Below are 23,581 nucleotides of genomic sequence, written 5' to 3' on the forward strand. Positions count from 1 at the left end.
ACAGGTACTGGACCATACATGAAACCAGCCAAACATTGTGATGAGTAACTTGTAGGCACACACCTTAATATAAGGATTACATGCAACATGGTACACTCAGTTGTGTCAGTTGACACCTAGGTGTTGAATTTCTCGTAAGTTCTATTCACACCACACATTCTCTTTTGAGTTGGTTTGCAGTGGGCATGACAAAAATATGTCGAATAAAATCAGACAAGCACATTGCACCTTATTTTGAACACATACAAAAAACTGTATCATTTTTCACCAGTACTATTTGTAGTGTTTATGTCCCCTTAAATTGCATTTTTTTTCACTTTTTGTACCAGCTTGTAATTTCTCTTATCTTTTTTTTGAAAAGAGATATGTTGTTTTGTATACACAAAGTATGTCATATGTTAATAGATTTTCAGAACCTTGTTGGGCTTTCTTATTTATCTGTACCAACTTAGGATGGAGGCAGCAGCACAAATTCACAGGAGATGTCAAAGTTAGTTAATGTATTACACAAATTTTGTGTGCATAAGTACCCATAACAGATCGTGTATGCCAACAGACATCTAATGAATGCTCGCCGACACATGCATGTGAAAAGTATGCCTCTTTTGCACTTGTTCTAGTCTGTGGGCTAATTTTAAACTGTGGATTTGATGTAAACTACCTTTGTCAATTTTGACCGTAGTGTTTGCTGGACCTTTTTTTGTGCTCCTTTGTTCATTCACTCTATATCTCATAAACATGATTAGAGGCAATCTCTTCAAGGGATTTTCTTGATGCTTGGCCCAGATATGCTATGCAAGTTGATTTTTTGACTAAATCGCAGACAAAATTCTTCACTTTTGAATGTCACCAAACTTTAGCTAGAAATGTCAGTTCTATCGCAAACCATAACTAGGAGTGTACTGTTGTATAACAATTTTATGGAATGATTGGATATGACTAGAAATTTGTTTGCATTAAATTGTACAAGTAAAAGCTCAAGATTAATGGTCTTAAACCTAAGCTGATTCTTTCTTCTTCTTTTTTTTAAATCCCCACTTTAAATTCAGGGAGAAAAATCTGGTGGGAATGTAGTTAAGTTTTATGGGTGGCAAATGTAGTTGCATTGTGTCTTGAGAGTTAATGTTCAATCCTCAAGGTGAATGGTCAAGACTCTATTTCAGTGCAAGTGAATGACCACACTTGTCACATGTGTAGTACGTGTATGAGAAAGTGTAGGCATCGCAGGATTGGTCAAGTTTCTTGTGTGGCAAGATTCTTAAATATTGTATGGCGATACTCATGAAAACTGCAGAGCTCTTTGTATTGCTTACCAAACTGTGTCTAAATTTTTTGTACATGACATCCAACTTTTCCAGACATATTGATTGTGTCCTGAGCAGGATATAAGAGCTCATTAATTTATAATGTCCTTACCATGTTCTTTCAAGCAAAGTGGAATGCTAAAACAGGGTCACATTGACATTAACTTGATCAATTTGGATTGAAATGCTGGGTACGTGTTTGATTACGCCATGAAATATTGTATTGAGTCCTTTTGCTGCGTGAAGCTATGATCATATGCAAGTGCAACAAGTAACTTAATCTTTTTATTCGAAAAATAAGTTACTGGGATAGAGATAAAAATCACCTGTTCAAATGTTGGTAGGTTGTAATCAGAAGATATATTTTTATAGTTTGAATTTATTCAGAAACCTGATAGTTTGTTATTTGTAAAGTGTATATAGTACAGTTTATTATTTCTGCATGTATATTCTGATCTGGTGTGTGAAAGAAGTTGTAAATATGTATTTTTTAGTGTGAAATTACTGATAGATTAGCATTGTAGATATGTCATTTGAATATGCTTTCACAGAATCAACCACATCTGATTTTAGTATAACATTTTTCTTGATTTTCATTTTTAAATGGATTGTGTTATGTGTATGTGTGTGTGCTCTTGAGAAAAGTTAATTGCCTTCTTCACTTCAAAAAAGATGAAAAATGCTTCATTACGTAGCTTGTTTTCACGGTAAGTTGGAGATATCAATTTGATTTTGATTAATATTATTTATTTGTTTGTTTTCTGATAGATTAAGAGAATATTTTGTTTTATTTAAACTGTAAGAGAAGACAAAGTGAAGCAAGTGTCTAGAAACTTATTGAGAAATTGTTTTGACCGTCTTGTTTTTTGTACATTATAGTGAGTGAGGTATTGGACCACCTTATGTATCACGTTATATTAGCCATGGTTGCAGACAATATCTCTAGCAAGACACTGACTTCACACAGCTGTACTTTACACCAAATTGCAATGGGACATGCATGAGGGTATGCCTTGTGATTTGGCAACAGTTTGTCAAGGGGGCTTGAGTTGCAAGATTGTTGTCTCTACCATTCACAAAGACCTAGAAAACCTTTCACTCCATTTACCTTTATATATCTGCCTTTCATGACCTATGATAAAAACTTGATTAGAATGAAAAGAATTTCAGAATATAATATGGATGTGTGCCTGTAAACAGCATGTCTGAGTATTTGTTTCTTCTTGGTTTTGTGTATTCACATGTCTCACAGTCACACACACACACATGCACACACACACACACTTTAGAATTCACTTGATTGATACTTGTGTATTTTCTTTACCTATGTGTGATTCTAAAACTGTTATAAGACAGAAACATGTAGTTAATATAAAGTGGGTGTTGCATTGAAGCAAAATGTGCACTATAAAAAGACTACTTGTATTATGGAACACATTGTGTTTGTATTTCCTGTGCACTGAATTCCTAGACTTGACTTGCTGTGTATTCATACATATGCCACATGTTTCATAAATCAGAAAACGAGTTGTCAAATTGGCACACAAGAACAAGAGCAACAGGCATATATAACATCTTGTGATGGCAAAAATCTGCTTGCCTTGTAATCTTTTATTGATATACTTGTCTTGTTAATAATCATGATTGTGAATGATGTGTGGGAATTCAGGAAACTCCCAAATATGACACATACCAATGACACTTCCAAATATGATACATACACAACACATGATCACCCTCATGCAAGCAAGTAGACACAATTATATCTTATTAAGTGACACCTTTCAAGTGTGTTTCATACTGATATTAAAGATGTTGACTGTATAACCATTCACTGTAATATCTTGTTGCAATATCTCCAAAGGGTCCTATTCATTGAAACTTTTTGCATGTGGTATGAGAGTGGCATGTAATAAACATTTGGCTTAATGGTTTCTGTGTTACAGTTTTGAGAAGTGAACTTGGAAATACATCAATACATTTTCTCTCATTTCCTTCAAAATTAGAGGAATCATGTTGTGTCATTTCTTCCAAGTGTATTATCATTATAAAGTACTGTGAGTTATGGGTCACACACAAGCACACATACAGTATTGTATTCAGTCAAACCTGCCTCTAGCGACCACCTGTATTTAATGACCATCTACCCTTGGTGCCCACATGGAAATTCCCCTCAATATCAGATAAAAAAATGGGTATAGTTAAGAACCTGTGCATAGCAACCACCTGTCCAATGCAACCAGATCACAGATTTTATTTCCTCTAAGTGACTGCATAATGTGTGCAGCATATAACGATCAATCATTCCATTAGCATGGGTCAGCTTGTCAGGCTACACTTTCAGTTTTGTTTTTGCTTTTGTTTTTTATATGGAAGGACAGCTAAAACAATAAACCTCGATTTTTTTATTTTTATTTTTTTGGTTCCCCCTGAGTTTCAATAACAGTTACTTTTATGCAGGGCAAATTTGTACAAATCATCCTACCATTATCATGGGGGAAAAAAGATAGGCCCTACTAGTAAACAAACATATCAAGCAAACGAAAAGTAAACGATTACTAGTATACGCAAAGTGCTTTGATCGATTAATTCTCGTTGATCGATTTACATTATAAAACACAAATTTGGAGGTACGTGTTAGTCTCGTTTCCAGACCTTTCGCCAACTGTATCCCTTGCACAAAAATGCGCCTTCTACAAAAATGCGCCTTCCATGTAGATTGCTGTCCGCGTGATCTCGAAGTATTTCGCATCAAGTTCTGTAAACAAATTTTGAAAAAAAAGTCAATGGCAACTTGCATGACGTTAGATTAACTTGGTAAATATAGTTTCGAGAATCTGGTGTAATTTAGAACACTGGAGAAAACAAACTATCGGGGATGATGCAGCCATCGGGGTTTTGTATAATGCATATTCATGAGTCAGCCTTTGTATTTTACGGCTGAAAAAACAAACAAACACCAAAACAGAAACCTACCATATTATGCTATACGAATGTTTGATTTATGGTTTCCATGCGAAACCAAAAATAGTACCTGAAAAAAAAATGTTTTATTGACCAAGGTTTGAAAGATTGTTTATTGGTAGGCCTATTCGGCAATTATGGTTTGTAATTTTAAAAAACAAAACAAAACAAAACAAAAAACCCTTTTAATTACAGGGTCTTTAAAAAGTCACATTAATTACAAAAAAAAAGAGAATTGTAATCTCAGTAAAGATGCTGTTCTAAATTTCACTATGGAAATAGGCTTGATATGAGCAATACAGGGGGATGAGTGTTGACAGAAACATTGAGCTTGAACCTGTGTCAGTCATTCAGGTGATAATTTCATATTCTATTTGTTTGTCCGGCTTTTTCTAACTGAGAGGAAATAGAATTGCTTCACTAAAAGACCTATTAGGCCTACATCAGCACTTTCAAAATGAAAAAAATGGCCGGGGCTTTATATTGTCATACCATTATGCTTAACTTTTAATTTTCTTTTCTATTTTGCTTAATTTTACTAACCAGCATTGACCAGTGTCATTTTCATTACATCTTTATTGCATATTATTAAGTGTGTAGGCCTGTGACTGTTTAGTGCTAAATTTCTGTGTTTTTTTTTTCACTTCTGGTGCCTTGTTTTATTGTAGTTCTCTTTTATATCTCATTATATTAGTTTGGAGAATAATGTCATATCATTTATTATGTGATCTTTTCAAGATGATGATAATCTGTTGATAAACTTATGAGCAATTTATAGCATATTAAGCTTTATGCTTGCGCTTCTAAGTTCTATCCTCTTTGCTTATGAGTAGGCAGCATATCGCTGAAATGTAAATTCGTTCATGTTATTAATGTCATTGTGTTTCCCAATACATGTACCCTGTGACTTGAGAAGAAAAATCGAATATAACACTACACGTAGTATTGTCATGACTGTCTGTCTTTGCTCAACCAGTAGTTAATAAAGGCCTACCTTTTATTCCGGGAAGCAAAATGGGACAGACAGATGGTCTGGAAGCCAGACTACGTACTCGTACTCGTACGCCTGGCCTGGCTGGCTCCCCCCTCTTCTCTCTGGCTCAATCGGACGATCCCATCGCTACTACACTGCACTGTACGTTGGCGTATGTGAGTGTCATAGGCGAGGCGTGTACGGTAACCGGCTGTGCGGTAATCATGGCGATAGGTCTCAAACAAGAAGAAGAGCCACTGTCAAGAAATATTGCGGCTTATGCTGCTAATGAGATAAAGGATGGACTGGAGAACGAACAAAAACCAAGATGGGGTCCAGGGCATGCTGGAGCTAAAGAATTAGCAAGTCTGTACAGTTCTGGTAAGCCTTTTGTACAATGTAACGTTAGGGGCCTATAGTATACGTGTGTTAAACCTAAACGGGTTGTGATTTTGGGTTGTGACTTTGTGAATATCATTCAGATTCACACTGACCAAGGTCAAGGAGGTTCGAGAGATGGAGTTACAACTGACTTGCCCTATAATTATTCAATCAGCTGTCAGTTTTCTATGGATATGGACAAAAGAATTCCACAGGTGCATTCGTGCCTTGAAAACTGCCTTTTTGATGTTCGATGCTTGAGTGAAGCCGCCATCTTTCTGAGCAATCTGTGAAGATTCATTTTTAACGCTAACATAATTATCGGGTATAACTTTACTTTAGAACCTCTAGACTAGTCTAGATCTAGTTTGTAGTATGATTGAGGGTACCACCTATCGTCACCCTTAAGATCTGTAGCTTGTTTATTCTAAAGATATAACACAAATTCGCCTAATTCTTACCTCAAATATGCCATAAGCATAAATACTGCAGTTTTGAATTTCTTGACCGTCTCGTTGACTATGAATCTCCGTTTTAAAATAGCGCAATTTTAGTGCATGCAATACGTTTTCTTTGCGCAGCTTAAAATGGTACCTAGCAATCGGCACCCCCTCCCCTCCATAGGTAATACACGTGAATTTCACAGCCATGCGTCGTTACTGAGCGGATTTGTAATTGAAACGTGTTTAGTTTGGTTTGTTAGTTTGTTTTTTAGTTTGATTTTCGTTTCTTCGTTTTTATTGTTTTTATAGCTAATGACACTTAATCCCGAGCGTACCTTTTCGTTCTATACGCAAACAGCCATGATACGCAGGGTGCCGATGGGAAGGTACCCTGCCGATAGGTGGTACCCCTACCATAGGCATAGGGTTACATTACATGCTGCTCCTTTACTTTGATATCAAATGCAATGAAATTTCACCTTGCTAGGCCCTAATGATAAAGCATATCTATAAAACAAAAGTCAATTCCGTTCGAAAATATGTGCAATAGTGTAAATCTTGGCTGTATTTTGTGAAAGTGTTTACTTACAGAACTTTGTATACTCCATGAGTCATGGTTATGGTTTCAAGCCGGTTTTATCACCTTTCTCCTTTCAATATTTCCGCCAAATGAACATGATGTCCTATGAAGCTAGATCTATATGGTCTCATCTTCAAGTAGGCCTAGTTCTTTATAAATTAGCCCTGCCTATTAATTGATATGTCAGATTAGCATACAGACACGTACAGTCAAGTGATTTTGATATCTATTTTAGCAATATTTGAGTAATTTAATTCTATTTGCGCACCCCCGTGCCTTTTCCATTGTCTACCGCCCATCGTTTGTAAAGTAGGGATATTGAAAAGTAATTACCATCACAAAGACATATCTCCCCAAGTGGAAAGTGCCTGGTGATTATGCAATGAGACACGAGTCGATTGTCCTCGCATCTGAGCGGCAGATCCAGTTTGACACATATTATTTCAAATATTTTCGAGTGGCAGCTTCGAGCATGGTATCAAAGCGAATAAGACTGTTGTGACTCCATCTCTCGAACATTCTTGCACTGACACTGACTTGTGACAGTTCGTTTCATAGCAGCCGGCCGCACGGAGATCATGGGTGGTATTCTACCTAATTAACTCAGGAATTTTTCTTCTTAAATGTCTTCCTAACTTTTTCCTAAACATTTGAAAAAACTAGGAAGATATGCAAGTGAGGGTGAGATATACAAGTTTCTGACTTATAGTCTTTTCAGAGCAATTTGCGCTCTCCGTGATTGGTTGCCAGTATTCTGTAATTTAATATTCTGTCATCGGGGATATGTTCTATGGGATGATGGAGACTATGTCTGGCTTCACTGAATCCTGTCTACAGAGGAGAGCGATATTGTCAAAAAAAATGGAGCTTTACTTGCTAGTGCAGAAACCCACTAAAAACTAGGAACTAGGTGTTGACTCATGTCTATAAACAGAGGGCACATGTCGGGCCGCACACACATGTATTACTAGTACACTATTCACAGTGTTTGAAGGAGAATAGTGACAAAAGTACACTGTGTAGGTGACAGTGAGAACATTGATTTGTCAATATATGTGTGAGAGGGAGAGGGAGAGAGAGAAGGGGAGGGGGAGGTGGATGTGCAAGTGAAATCCAGGCTACCAGGGCTGGGATTAGAGTAGGCCTACAATGTAGCCCGACCAGATGCCGTACAAAGCACGGTGTCCCCGTCCGCCATCCCGCCACACTTGTGTACAGCGACAGGACTGTGCATAGTTGGAGTAGGCCTAGTCTGGAACATACAGTTTTGACAGGAGGGTGCAGGTGCAGCCCTCAGAATCAGATGACAGGTCATGAAGTCGGTCAATTTTCTGGAAAAGCAGCAATTGATGTAGCCTTTTGTCAAGGCTGTGACTGCAGAGAAAGATACATACATGTACAGTTAAACTCGCCTAAGTCAACGTCGCATATGTCGAATAATCGCGCAAGTCGAAGATTTTAAAAAGTCCCGATTTTTCCCCATTGACTTTAATACGTGTATTAATTCACTCACAAGTCGAATTTTTAAAGTCGATGAAATTCCAAGAACACTTTCACGGAAAAACCATTGAATTCACTGTGCCTAAGTCGAATAAGATTTTGTTGTGTAATAAATCACTGTCAAAATGACGAGATGGCCAGTTTTTGTTTGAATATAGTATATATACCAAAAGAAACTTTGCGTTAATAAACATTAACATTTCATTAACGCAAGCGGTTTCACCTGAATCGTTAGTAACACAAACTAACAATCGGGAAAATTAACGTTTGTAGTAACGATGACTAAAGATCCCAAGCGCAAATTAACGATGTTTCGTTGACAATAATGATAGATAAGGCAAGAACTCACGCGAGATTTTGGTTTCCGTTACCCAGACCTGGTGAAAGGACGATGTAGCCCCTGCCGAGTATAGTGATCTATGCCTTTTTCGCGAATCGAATCACGATTTCGCAAATGGTTATTATGCGAGCGGGGTCACCAAAAACGCATGCCGGGTCACCAAAAAAAAAAAAAAAAAAAAGCCAGATGTTTGCCTTCAGTTTTGGAAATGAACAGCGGTAACAATCGGCTCCATAAGATGCTAGAATAAATGTCAGATATTTGCTCTTAATTTTGGAAATGAATAACGGTAATATTCGACTCCGTATAATACTAAAATAAATGTCGGATGTTTGCTTATACTTTTGGAGATGAATAATGGTAAGATTCAGTTCCGTATACGGTGCTGAAATTAATGTCAGATATTTGATTTTGCGTTTGGAAATGAATAAGGATAAAATACGGCTTCGGAAGATGCTGAAATAAATGTCGAATATTTGTTTTGACGTTCGGATATGAATAATAATGATATTCAACTCCATACGATGATAAAATAAATGCCGGATGTTTACTTCTACGTTCGAAAGTAAATAACAATAACATTCATCTCCGGAAGATGCTAAAGTAAATGTCGAATTATCTCTTTGACGTTCGGAAATGAATAACACTAATAATCAACTTCGTACGATGATAAAATAAATGGCGGATGTTTACTTTTACGTTCGAAAGTAAATAACAATAGCATTCAGCTCCGGAAGATGCCAAAATAGGACCGATTTAGTTTTGCTTGTTTTGTTTTTTTTCGGGCCACCAAAAAATAAAAATCAATCATTTTGATGGCCCAAATAAAAGTTAGTGTGGAGCCCTGGCCTGTGCATCAATGTGGATAAAGTGTCTTGCTGAAGGGTAAATATCGGGCACACCGCTCCAGCTCTCGGCTCTAGAGTAGACAACATACATGTACATTATACATGTGTACGCTTGGTGTAACTGTAAGTCGATTTTTTTTCGACTTACGCGTAAGTCGAAACTCGCCTAAGTCGATGTGTTTTGCTCAGTCCCGAGAAGATCGACTTATGCGAGTTTAACTGTAGTTCCATCAGGCCAGGTCCTGATTGTATGAGGGTAGATTATAGAAATAGTATTCGTATGCATCAGTGGTGGCAGCAGGAATTTAATACTCTCGTAGGTGATCATGTCTGCTGAAATAATGAGCCAGGTTGATTAATCCTGGAAGTCCAACTGTGGAACACAAACTCACAAGGCACAAAAGGTTTTTAGAAGCCAAATTGCAATGACGAAAAGGGAGGATGTTATGTTTTCATTACCATTAGTTTGTTGGTTTGTTTGTTTTTCCATGTGCAAAATAACTCAAAAAGGTCAAAGTCAAAGTCAAAGTCAAAAGCAGTCATTGTTTGCTGTACACAATATACAAGTAAATGGCCTTTATACTGTAATGTATGAAATTGACTGTTCATTTCTTCCTCTTTTTGTCTCTCTCTCTCTCTCTTTACAACTTCCATAGGAAAGAGGACACAAGAGATAATATGTGTGACTCTCTGTGTGTCACTCACGTTATTGGTCGCTATTCAGCTGGTCCGGCACTTTGAATCTGATAATTGGATGGTTCCTTTTGTTGCTGCAGGTTTGTAGTTCACATTATTTCTGCTCTCAATATGAAAAAAAAAAAATGGTCTGAAGACATTTGCCTGGGCTTGTCACCAACTTCTTCTCTGGTTGCCTATTCGGCCCTTGAAAAATCTTGGTGGCCCATAATGAAAAGAAACATAGCAATCCACTTTAAATATTAGTTACCCAATCACGCCACCCAAAAAAAAAAAAAGCCATTTTAAAAATTTGGTGGTCAAGCATCAATTTTTCGTGACCCAGGCTTATGGACCACCGCTAATATCGTGCCTAGCACTAGTTGTCATAAGCTACTTGTATGGATGATTCAACTCTAGCAAACCAAGTAGTTCAATTTTTGCATGATTACCATGTAACTTAAACAAGGTGAAGTACCAGTAGACTATTGTGGTGAACGTAACAGAAATCCTGGAATACCTACATGCTTGCATCTATGAAAGTAGTTGGTCATGGACCACCTAACATATTTTATTGACATGTCAATCATCAAATGCTAGGATAGTCATTGTCCATGCCTTTTCTTATTGTTTGAGCAATTTGACTTAACCCTAATCAGGCTGGGCTTTTTTGGATATGCTATATCTGGGGGGGATTCCGCCCCCCCCTTCAGATCTCGCCTATGGAACGTGTGATCACGCCGAAAATCAGCACATGCGACACCCGCGACGTATACTATCAAAATGTATAGTTGCTTTCTCCGAAAATTTTTTCTTATATTTTATATTAATTAATTATTGTAATTTATGCATAAAATCAGTTTTGGGCTCTAAATCACTTATTAATGCTCTAATTAAGCTAATTTCTTTTTTAAAATGTTTCTTGTATCATTCTCCTGAGACGTAGGATAAAAAAAAAAATCTGTATCGAAATTAATTTCTTATGTATTTGATTGTTTTTTAATTTCTTATGTATTTCATTGTTTTTCGACCTTTTGTTTTTGTTTGTTTTTTGGCCAAAATTTGTCACAGACATTTTTTGAAGCTTTATTATGCTAAAATAAATTAATTTAGTCCATTCTAAGTCAAGATATGAATTTTTATGTGAATTAATTTAAAAAACACAATTTGCATTGGATTTGTACACAAAATCACGTTTTGGAGCAATTTTGGGGTTGACAAATTTTTTTCGAATGGGCGTCGCGTCAAAACGGTACGCGTGGGTGCAACAATTTTGGTCTCAAAAGTTGCGTGATACTTGAAAGAAAAAAGTCATGAAACATCGCGGCGGGAGCTTATCGCGCTGCGAAGATATTGCGCGAAACGTCGAGGGGGGGCGGATTCCGCCCCCCCCCCCCCCCCCCCCCAGCCTGATTAGGGTTAAGAATAGAAATAAGAGACCATTGTTGTCAATTTCAGTCATAATTCTGTCTTGAAATCTCCAGTGATAGAATGCAAGATATAATTTGGTAGAATAAGTACATGAGCTGTTCTTCAACTATAATGTGATAGTTGAAAATCAATGTCAGAGGTAACTGCGCTGTGACTCTTATCTTATTTCAAGATATACAACCTGTACAGTTTATTTTGTCCAGAGATAACAAACATTATTGGTAAAGGTGGAGAGGTACAGATTTGAATAAGTGCTCTGCATGTAATGATAGTGATCTATGAAGGTCAAGGTCATGGCTAAAGTCTAGACAAAACCGTAATCCTACCATGATGCATGCTAGTTTGTAGGAAAGTGTAGTGATGATTAGTGTAGTGATGATTTTTTTTCTTTTTTAATAGGTCAAATGGTTTGAAATGAATAAGGAAAATATGTCCTTCGTAAATGCAAATAATTTGTAAGGTCAGTCCTCAAGGCCAGCAATCGAAGTCTCTGAATGCACATTGAATGGCCTTCTCAGTATAGTCCAAGAGCATTAGGTCAAAAAAGGCTTAAACCTGGACATTTTTGGTAACAAGCTGATTTTTTCAGGATAGGTCCAGAAAAATGTCTAGAATAACATACTAAAAGTCCTCATTAATCCTCTTTGAGCGTTTTCCGCAATCCAAGATGGCGTCCAAAATGGCCGCCATATCCAGAAATTCTTATAACTTTTCAACCAGAGAACCAAAGTACAAAATTTAAATGTCTAAATATATGTTTTTAAGCATGAAGAACTCAATAAAACACATATAAAGAGATTTTGATGCGCGCAAGTACGGTAATCCAAGATGGCGTCCAAAATGGCCGCCATATTTTGAAATTCTTATATCTTTCCAGCCAGGTACCGCACATACCAAATTTAGATGTCTAAATACATGTTTTGAAGGATGAAGAACTCAGTAAAATACATATTAAGAGTTGTTGACGGACACAAGTACCGTAATCCAAGATGGCGTCCAAAATGGCCGCCATTTCCTTAAATACATATAACTTTTCAACTAGGCAACCCAATACAAAATTTAAGCGTCTATGTTTCGAAACATAAAGAACTCAATGAAATACATATTCTAAGAGGATGTTGACGCACGCATGTCCCGATTAAACCGCTCGACCTCTTCCTAAAATGCAAAATGGCTTGCAAAATGGCCGGCAGTCACAATTTTATCTCACAATTATGTAAATGTTAGTATTGTTTATAAGAAACATTTTTATTTAAAAATAGGTCTTATGAGTAAAGTATACAAATAAAATATTTGGATGTTAAACTCAAAGAGTGTGTCCTTGCTACGAGAGAAACATTTCACCATCGTATTTGTTGCTAAACAGAGAGCCTACTAGATCTTTTTACCACATGGTCTATTTTCGTCACCTCAAGCACATGGAATGAAAATTAAGTGCTAGCCCTTTTTTACTACCAACGCATTTGGTGTCTACCATGAGGTGAGTTCCATTTGAAACTGTCAGTTATCACTCAAGAAGTAAAAACAATTCTTGCTGATGTCTGTGCTACATAAATGTTGAAAATGAGTGTCTGCATGTGCGACAAAATAATGTGCAATTCATCACACGACAGTGAATTTCTTCGCTGCACGTATATTGCTCCACCTATTAAAACAAAGTGTCTAAATTATCTTATTAATTTCGTGTAGATTAGGTAAAACTATATTATAGATAGAAATCAGAGAATGTGGCACTGGAATACTCCTCTCCTACACGAGGGATCTTCTTTTTTTTTACTCGAAAGTGAAACATATAGCGCAAACGTTTGGTTAGATATTGAATTGCTTCCATCAAAGAGTAGGAAATATATAAAGCATAGTATTCAGGGAAATGGGCAATATATGGGAGGGTGTGAAAGGGGGATTCCCTCCCCCTCCCCCCAACATCAGGAAGATTTTGCATTTTCAGACTTGATATTCAGACATCTGATGCACCCTATTGGTGAAATGTTAAATTTTTGTTTCCATTAAAAAAGGAACAAAAAGTTATGTAATCATGGAAGTGCGCGGTCATAGGGTTGCCCGCTCCCACACGAGGGCAAAATTTCGTATTTTCAGACCTTAAATTTACAGATCGGTTGCACCTTTTTGGTGAAATATCTGATATTTGTTTTATATTTAACGCTAGAAGAAATATATATTCAGGAAAGTGTCGGGGAGGGGGAAGTATGTGGGGAGAAAACTCCTTCCCATACGATTGAGAATTTGGCATTTTCCAATTTGAAATTCAGAGATTGAGCGCACTCTTTTGGTGAAATATCTGAGATTTGTTTTTGTCCTAAAATTAAGAAAATATATTAAGTGTATTAGTGGAAATATGCCGGGGAGGTGCAGGAGAGGTGTATGGGGGTGATGCACCCTCCCACAAAATGGATTTTCATTTTTTTTGGTCAGGTTACGGGTTTAAGTATGGTGCCCAATGTTGGTGACATACTAGATTTTTGTTTCTATTAAAGAGTGTAAGTAGAATAAAGAATAAAGACTAGCATATCCAAGGCAATGAGCTAGTAGAGGATGGGGGGGGGGGGGGAATCCCTTTCGACTGGAGGGAGTTTTGCATTTCTTTGATCATTAACCGGCCTATTGCACCTTTGGTGTTATATTGATTGTCCATCCTCAAAGAGTAGATAATTCATAGTCTCAGTATCCCCATCCCCTCCAACTCCAGGGAGCTTTTATACTTGAATTGAAATGAAAATAATTATAATCATTTACACACATTTCATGGAATATTTGGGAATTGTTAATCAAAGGGGTATTTAATTTATATTGGGGATGTGAGCGGTGGAAGGGTTTTGTAGGAAGGACAAATTACCCTTACTTTTGCATTTTGTAAGTGAAAGATCTAGTGCACACATTTTGATGACATATTCGGAAATTTGTTAATCTCAAAAGTGTACAAAGTCTATGGAAAGGGGCCGAGCGAGGGACGTTTTGCATTTTTATGATTGCAATTCAATGCCAAAGTGCATATACTTTATGATGAATATTTGGGAAATAATGATTGTATATAGGCCATCCCTTTCCACAAGGGGAGGGGGAATGCATCCAAGCGAACCTATACCCGTGTTGTGCACATTTGAGGGAAAGATTCCACTGGACCTTCTGAGTTTTTGAATCTCGAACATTATGTTGAATATCTTTGTCTCTTGGTAAACAAACGGCGGCCATTATGGGCAACATTTGGTTTTCGCGAAGAACTCACGAGGTTTTATTTGTACTTACGTGCTTCATGATCACTGTATAAGTATTTTGTTAGGTTCCTTATGTCTCAAAATATATATTCATACATTTAAGTGCGCATCGATCGCGGTTACCTAGTTACAGGCTTATGAGAAAAACAGGAAATGGCAGCCATTTTGGACGCCATTTTGGATTTCTGAAAGTGCTTAAGTGCTTTATTTGTGTTTCAAAATCAAATAAGTATTATATTTGGTTCCCTGTGACTAAAAACGTATATTTCGACATTCAAAGTGTGTACAGTTGAAATCTACTTGCAAAATTATGATTTAAAAAAAATCTGAAAATGGCGGCCATTTTGGACGCCATCTTGGATTACGGTACTTGCGTGCTTCAACAACTCTTAATATGTATTTCATTGAGTTCTTCATCCTTTAAAACATATATCTAGACATTCAAATTTTGTATTTGGGTTACCTGGCTGAAAAGTTATAAGAATTTCAGAAAATGGCGGCCATTTTGGACGCCATCTTGGATTACGGTACTTGCGTGCATCAATATCTCTTAATATGTGCTTTATTGAGTTCTTCATGCTTCAAAACATATATTTAGACATTTAAATTTTGTATTTTGGTTCTCTGGTTGAAAAGTTATAAGAATTTCTGGATATGGCGGCCATTTTGGACGCCATCTTGGATTGCGGAAAACGCTCAAAGAGGATTTATGAGGACTTTTAGTATGTTATTCTAGACATTTTTCTGGACCTATCCTGAAAAAAACAGCTTGTTACCAAAAATGTCCAGGTTAAAACTAATGCTCTTGGACTAGTAAGTGAATGCTTGAAGAGCAAAAGACATTTCTCATGACTGCATGCTGCAGTTAAATTGTTCTAATTTGTCTCTTTTGGTGAAGACATGGTTTTTATTTGAAGCCCTTTTTCCAAGTTTTCCATGTTTTTATGCCTCCGCCACGAAGTGGTGCCGGAGGCATTATGTTTTCGGGTTGTCCGTCCGTCCGTCCGTCCGTCCGTCCGTCCGTCCGTCCGCCCGTCCGTCCGTCCGTCTGTCCTTCCGTCCGTCCGTCCGTCTTTCCGTCCGTCCGTAATGAATTTTGTGGACAAGGTAACTATCAAAACCTGTTGAGGTATCCTAATGAAACTTGGCATGTATGTGTATTAGGGGGTGAAGTTGTGCCTATCAACTTTTGGTTGCACATGCTCAAGGTCAAAAGGTCAAGGTCAAATACATAAAATTTCACTATTCCCACCATATCTATGCAATGCCAGAAGATATTTTCTTGAAACTTAGTGTATACATGTATTACCCAGTTTAGATTCTCAGGTGAAAGTTTGGGTCATGAGGTCAAAGGTCAAAGGTCAAAAGGTCAAGTAAAAGTATTAAAACTTCTTTTTTTTTCTCTGTAAATTGGAAAATTGTTCAAGGTATCTTCATGGAACATAGTATATACATGTACTGACTGGCAGTGATTATCTAGAGAATGTAGGGTTCATGGGGTCAAAGGTCAGGGGTCAAAGGTTAAGTGCAACACTTCAAAATTTTACTATTTCCCTCGTGTTCATGCAATGCCAGCAGGATTATTATTATTTTTTTTTTTACACTTAGTGTATGCATGTGTAACCTAATAGAAATTCTCTGGAGAGTTTTTTTTTTTCTTTTTCTTTTTTTTTTTGCCTCAAAGGTCAAAAGGTCAAAGATCAAGTGAAAGTGCTGAACTAACTTTTCCTCCATACATTGTATCTCAGAAGTGGCTCAATTTATCGTGAAACTTACTGCATATTTATGCATGTTCTACCTGAAAGTGATCACTAGTATCTTATGAATTTTAGGGTCAAAGGCCAGATGAACATGGTAACAATTTACTATTCAGTACAGAAATTGCACTTTTTCTCCATACCGGTACCATGAAAATTACTCAATGCATAAATGTATGAATGGGTCAAAGTCAAGTTAAAGTCCTTAAATCCCCAAATACATGCTCTCCTATTCATCCAATTAAACCAAGGTCAAGGAAGGTGAACATTCAACACATTTGTGACAAACTTGTCATTTCAATATTTTGCCAGTTTTGTGAAAATGTAATCACACATTGTCCACATGTACTATCTAGACCTATTAGGAAAATCATGCATTATGGCGGAGGCATACCAGTCGCCATAGTGACATTTCTAGTTTAAAAATGAAATTGTAGGTTTCACTCTGATTTTGAAAGCAACTTTTGACAAAACTGGTTTCATTACCAAAGTGTTTGTTTCACATTGAAATGTGAGCAGAATATTGTATTTCAAATTGTTGTTCATTTCAAGTGACCATAGGCCTAACCATAGAATCCAAAAAGCAATAAAAATTTTGCCCATCACTTGTGTTTTATGCTGGTTATGTCCAACAGTTGGAGGTATTTTGGTAGCAGACTTCTTTTCTGGATTGGTCCACTGGGCAGCAGATTCTTGGGGATCCATAGAAATACCAATTTTTGGCAAGGTAAGTGTACATGTATAGTAAGTATCTATTTTGGAATAAAAATGCTCTGTCCTTGGTCTTTCCACTCCATGTGAAGAGTTGGACAAAAATCTTCGAATATCGTGAGTACATATTTGTCAGCATTCCAGTACAGTGGGTACCTTAAAAAAAAAAAAAGGTAAACATGGTGATGCACTGGGCTTTTACTGACACTAAGTGATATCCTCAATTTTTTTTCTCTCTCTCTCTCTTCTGAAGTGCAACTAATGGCCTTGCTGTTTGTGGAAAAGGCTTGATTACTTTTGCCCAATACAGTACTCTCTGCTCAGGGTACCGTTTAATCAGGTACTCCACTTAACCAGTTGAAGACAAGTCCCGAGTATACTCGGGCAGGTGTCTGTGGGAAATGCGTGTTGTAGCAAAATCAGTCCGTCCTCAACGGGTTAATTGACGTACTGTGCAAGCTGAAAAACAGTTTGCAATGTGTGTAATATAAATTTACCAGATAATCAGGTAGGCATTCTGGTTAAACGGGCAGGAATTTTCCAGATTAACCTTATCTATTTCCATAGTTTCCCACAGCCAGCCTTTAAGGCTTGTGTTCACATAAATTGTTAAGAAATTATGGGGTGCTGAAAGTCGATCGAGGGCTTATGTAGATTGACATAGTATAACATGTTAAATGTGGAGTGTACGACTGATATCACTGATACGAGTACACACATTTATGCAAGTCGTGTACGAACCCTTGTATCAGCACCACACACACACTACCAATAAACTTGCCATGAAACACATGGGGACACTTTTTTTTTTTGCAGTATTTGGCTGCATTATGCATGTGCAAATGCAGTTTCAGATGACATGTTTCAGAAGTGTGCATGTATATTGATGAGGACTTGGAACTACATGCAGATTGTTTGCAAAATTAAACTGCAGACACTACCTATTATACAGGCTGCTGTGCAAATAGATGAGCTGTGGCTCTATTATAAAGTGACATACCATGCTATGTGTCCAATGCAGGGAGGTGCATGATAAGTATGTGTTAACTATTACCAGTATACCTGCATTGTAAATGAATTGATATGCTTTCCCGTTAATCGGATACTCCACTTAATTGGGTAAGGAATGCTCTGCCAGACACTACCTGATTCAGTGGAGACTACTGTACAAGTTTGCACGTGGGTACATAAAATTGCCATTGCCACAGTAAAGTGCTCATTTGGAATGCACTGAGGTCTGCAGGCATTCTACAGACAGCCTGCAATCTTACTGTCAAGGTAATGAGAAGAAAATGAAAGTAAGTGTTTTCTTAATGGGAGTTGACCCCTTTAAGAAGTGCCAGTTGATAATTCATTGCACATTTTTGTAAGTTCAGTATTTCTGAGAGAGAAATTAGAGTGCGTGAGTTGAAACATAAAATTAGGGCAGATTAAAGGACCACTGCAGGCTACAGAACCCTTTTATAGATCTGATTTGCCTCTAAACATACATTGATAAGGTAGATGTGTCTGTTGCATGGCTGTAAATTTTGTGAAGAGAATACAAGAAATAATTGATGGCATCTGCAGAATTTACTGGCTGTATGAATTCCATGCGTGACTTGGATCTGTTTGGGCATTTTAATGTGATACGTATATAGTTAATGCCTATTGCTTAAAAACGTAAATCCAGTTCACTGGAAAGATACTGTCGAGGGAGTTTTCATTTCTAGTGACCATGCTTGGACGACTTACTGTCTCATCTCTTTACTTAAGCTTTTGCACTGATGACAGAGGTGGAACGTGGTACAAAATGAAATGGTTGGGCCTATTCCCCTCATTTGTCATGGCTCAGACTTTTGTCAGTGCATTTTTGTGAAAATTATGTAAAACAGGTGTACCATTCATGGATATCATAGATTTTGTAGATGACCGAGCAGTTGAGGCAGTTCTGACGAATAGACACCAAATACAATATATGACGCTGTTAATAGTACGTAACCTTGAGATTTTATATGACAGTGAACAGTGTCCAACGTCAGCATTCTGAATTATGATATATGATATCTATAAATCTCGAAATGACATGTACAGTAGTAGACCTAGTCACTTTGGTCACTGAATTTACTTTTTGTATGAAATAAAAATCCTAACAAAAGGAACAAGTTTTATTACTTATGAGTCACATTCTTAGAGTGACACAGGATATGTAAGCAACACGAGGCTACACTCTGACAGAGGCCAACAATATATTGATTGACGTATAATTGCATCAAATGATATGCTGTATGTCAGTACAGCATGTCTGTCTGGCAAAAGGTTGCTCAAATGTTGTGCTTTTATGGAGTTGATGATAATTTTTGAGACCAAAAGTGCTGTGATATATGTTTTTATTAAGTGGTGTTTCATTTATGTAGCAAACACAAAGTCCATTCCTCATGGACTCTTATTTTATTACATAAGCAAATATGCAGACCTAATTGTGTGAATCTCTTTTTTGCCATTCCCATCCTACAGGCTTTCATAAGACCATTCCGGGAGCATCACATTGACCCAACAGCAATTACACGCCATGACTTCGTTGAAACGAATGGGGACAATTGCATGATGTCATTGATTGGACTACTACCTCAGTCCTACCTCCTGTTGACTGGTTCTGCCGAGGACATCCAGCAGGCCTACTCACGGCACTGCTTCTTCCTACTCCTGGCCATCTTTGTCACACTGACCAACCAGATCCATAAGTGGTCACACACCTACTTTGGCCTACCCGCCTGGGTGCGTTTCCTACAGCGTTACCATATCATCCTTCCATGCAAACACCACCGTATCCACCATGTGGCACCGCATGAGACCTACTTCTGCATCACCACAGGCTGGCTCAACTACCCCATGGAGTATGTAGGCTTCTGGTCTCATCTTGAGGCAGGCATTGAGTACCTGACTGGTGTGGCGCCAAGGACGGACGATTTGAAGTGGGCCAAGAAGTCGTAATGGCAACTGTGTGTGTGGTAGGGTTCTCTTCGTTACTGTCACTGTTGTTGAAAAAGACATGTTACACTAAAATCAATGTGCCGGACAAGCAGAGTAGTGGGTCTAGCAGGTTTTGATAACTTTTCTTTACAATCTGAATCAAATACTCATTATCTACAAACCATACAGGTAGACGATTTGAACTATTTAAAAATTAATGATGAATCATCAAGGAATGACAATTTACTGTCTTGGCAGAGTAAGTATTGCAGCTGCTGTGATGACATGTAGCTCAAATTTCATGATATTAATTTAGTACAATGTATATAGCTTGTGTAAGATAGGCAAAACTTTCTTGTGCCTGTGTCAGGTCATATTTGTTACTGGGTGTGTATTGGCGTATATCTGTCATGGGCGTTTACTCACTTGAAATTTACATAATTCATAGACAAAATAGCATTATAAAGTTTATATCAATTCATTTATTCATACATGTATTTGGAAGCTATGAATTAAGAAGTATTTGGCCATATTTCAACAATCTTTTTTGTACTAGTTTATTTTGCCAGGTCAGTTACAAGGTTAGTTGTTATGTAAAATCTTGATAATCTGCAAACAGTCAGGTGACAAAAGGTCATGGGCCTGTTACAAATTTCACTGTTAGTGCAATAGATTCAATGAGATAATAATGGCAATGTTGATATAATGAATGTTTCATTGCAGTGCAAATAAGAGATGAAACATTTAGGCAGAGTTTGGTCAGGTGAAAGTATCACTCTATTTCATAGGGAGAAGGGGAAATCTGGGTTTACTATAGTTACTGTAAAAGTGGACATTTTCGCAGTGTTGAAATGTTCGTGCATTTCGCGCAACCAGAAACAAACTGGAAAATAAAACCATGCAAATATTTTTGCTTGCCATATGTTCCAACAGTTGATGTCTTGATTCTGCAAAATTGAAAACAAGCAACACTCATCTTACCCAGCCGAGCATGAAAACTTACAGTCACGTGAAAATATCCACTTTTACAGGAGCACTTAATGTGGAAGCATGTCAGTTTTTAGTATGATATTGGATGCCTACCCCAGCTGTACCTGGCTTATGGCATGAAGTAATCATGCTCTTATACTGTAAAACCACAAACATTCATGGCGCAAATTGGAGCCTACAACCCTTTTCTGGGCATGAAACTTTTTTGAAATTTGCAACTGGCATTCAGTGCATTGTGTAGACAAAAACTTTTGTGTGCATGTAAATCTGTACTTTTGCAAATTTTGGCTTGTCATTAAATTTGCATAAGTTTCATAAATGCTAAAATTTCTGGTTTTATGTGCTCTCTCTGAGATTGAGAAAGTCATTCATGTGTAGCAGTTTTGGGCAATACAAATTTAGAATACTGTATAAGCTGGGTTTTTTTCCATACAGATACATGTATTTTTGCGATTGAGGAGTTCATGGACATTTTCGCGAATTAACACTAAGCTGTCGTAAGTGCACTATTGCACCAGTGCATGAATGACATTTTTTCGTGTTAAATTCGCGGTCCAACAGAAATTACTCAACATTGGCATATTAAACGTAGTGAAAATAACAGCTTACACAGTACTACTCTGTAAGCAGGGTTCTACAATGGTAGTGGCCCAGTGGCCTAGAGCCACGAAAAGTTGGCGTTGGGCCACCGATTTCATATTTTGGTGGCCCAATCAGCCAACTAAAATTCAAAAAGGACTGTTACTTTTGCTTTTATTTTGAGCCATGACATACATGTATCTTTTTCAGGCCACCAAAATTTCAGATTTGAAGATTTTAGTAGCCCGAATGGGCCACCAGACAAAAATGTTAGTGTGGAGCCCTGCAAGATAGTCCTGTGATGTAGGGAGCTGTGGTGAGGTTCTCATATGATGTAACAATGCACTTCATTCTGCTTTGCCATTGGTATACTGTCAGATTTGATATTTACTTTTCTAGCTATACCATGCAAAGTCTGTGTTTTGTACTACAAATGTAATTGTCAATTCTTCTTTTTTGTTGCAGTTATGTATTTGGTTCCCACATGGAGTTTTCCAGTTACTAAAAGACCAGTGGATAAGCTTCCTACTGTGCCATTCAGTGTGGTTTCCATGGAATGATCAACCTGAAGACTGGCTCTTTTTCTTCTTGTTTTTTTTTTCATTCTTTGCTTACATGAACTAGTGAAGCCTTGCACATGCTAATTCCATTGCTTGATATTTTTTGTGTAACGAGACGAGATGTTATTTAACACTAATTTGAAAAGTAGTTGATCTAAACAAATCAGTTTATTGAAAGTTTCAAGTCAGGATTTCTGTGATAAGACATATCATATAAATCCTGTCCACTTAAATAGTGTTGTTGAAAGTCTCTGTGATGTATTTATTTTCTATATTGAATTTAGAAAATCACCTTGTGTTGAAACCTACTTTGATTTTGTTATCAGTTTGCAGATTTGGGGTTTGTTTGACAGCCCTCTTGAGCTTACCTGAGATAATGTTCTTGCTTGTCTCGGACGAATGGTTCACAGTCCACGCATGTTACTCAAAAGAAGAATGGTTCCCTGTATTCGATAAACAGCAGCATAGATTGACTTCACATACTAAGATATCGCCTGTTCTCTGCCATCTCAGTTTATTAATAATGATAATGCGTATCTCCCTTCTTTGATTTGATGTTTACATAGTACAATCTACAGACCTCAAAGTTATATCAAACATGTTGTCACACTTCAGCAGATGATGAGTTTGATGTTGATACAGTAAAATCTGAATTATTTAAAGTTGTATGACCCGAAAAATACCTTAGTCAGAGACTTGTCCCCTCCCCCCCCCCCCCACCACAAAAAAAGAATAGATAAATAAATAAAATAAAAAATAACTCAGTTGAAGTTGATAAGTTAAGAAAGAATCACATCTTTTTGACTTCTTAAAGATATGAGAAATCAATCAAATGAGTTGAAGTGGCTAAGTGTTTAGTGAATCTCACGACACAAACTTACATCACACTACATAGAACAGTATACGACTCCAATGCGCTCTTCTTGTTTCCCACAAATGTATAATTACATGTATGTCTGTTTTGGCCCATGTTGACCAATCAGTCCAGATTGGAAGTCAAAGGGGTTCTTGTAGCCTAGGTGTGTGTTTGTGTGCCATGATGCAGTTGAAAGATGTTCATAGATGAAGCCATAGTGTATCACCTGGAGTGTACATGTACTTAGAATTGAGTTGAGTCTGGCCTGTGTAATGGGAGCAAGACATAAGCATCACGTTTCCACCACTGGCAGCGATGGTGTCATCAACAATTTTGCATACTCTTAATAAACTTTCCAAAGCTTTGAGCTGTGACCGTCAAACTCACACCATTGGTACATAACCTAAAAAATGCTGGTCAAGTTCGAATATGGGTGAAGTCTGACAATTTCAAAGGTCAATGTAAATGTGCATATATCCATGTAATGGACAAAGTGCAGAATCT

At 37.3% G+C, this 23,581-nt stretch overlaps 1 protein-coding gene across 1 annotated transcript; it reads left to right on the forward strand.

Annotated features, from left to right (window-relative positions):
* The first annotated feature begins 5,431 nt into the window (after positions 1-5,431).
* Positions 5,432-22,320, forward strand: LOC139726941 (plasmanylethanolamine desaturase 1-like). Its single transcript, XM_071637927.1, has 5 exons — positions 5,432-5,622; positions 9,990-10,109; positions 17,065-17,156; positions 19,637-20,130; positions 22,127-22,320. Exons 1-4 carry the CDS (start codon positions 5,466-5,468, stop codon positions 20,111-20,113), a joined length of 846 nt encoding a protein of 281 aa, XP_071494028.1. The 5' UTR covers positions 5,432-5,465; the 3' UTR covers positions 20,114-20,130; positions 22,127-22,320.
* Positions 22,321-23,581: the final 1,261 nt, after the last annotated feature.

The sequence above is a fragment of the Diadema antillarum genome, unplaced genomic scaffold, assembly GCF_040938485.1.
Source record: "Diadema antillarum isolate AM-2024a unplaced genomic scaffold, OU_Dant_1.0 seq00000105_RagTag, whole genome shotgun sequence".
Lineage (NCBI taxonomy): Eukaryota > Metazoa > Echinodermata > Echinoidea > Diadematoida > Diadematidae > Diadema > Diadema antillarum.

Excerpts from the sequence above, each read along its gene's own strand:
- LOC139726941 (XM_071637927.1), top strand. The coding sequence starts at position 5,466 with ATGGCGATAGGTCTCAAACAAGAAGAAGAGCCACTGTCAAGAAATATT. Across the intron at positions 10,110-17,064 it reads GGTTCCTTTTGTTGCTGCAG|TTGGAGGTATTTTGGTAGCA; the intron begins GTTTGTAGTTCA and ends TATGTCCAACAG. Across the intron at positions 17,157-19,636 it reads AAATACCAATTTTTGGCAAG|GCTTTCATAAGACCATTCCG; the intron begins GTAAGTGTACAT and ends CCCATCCTACAG.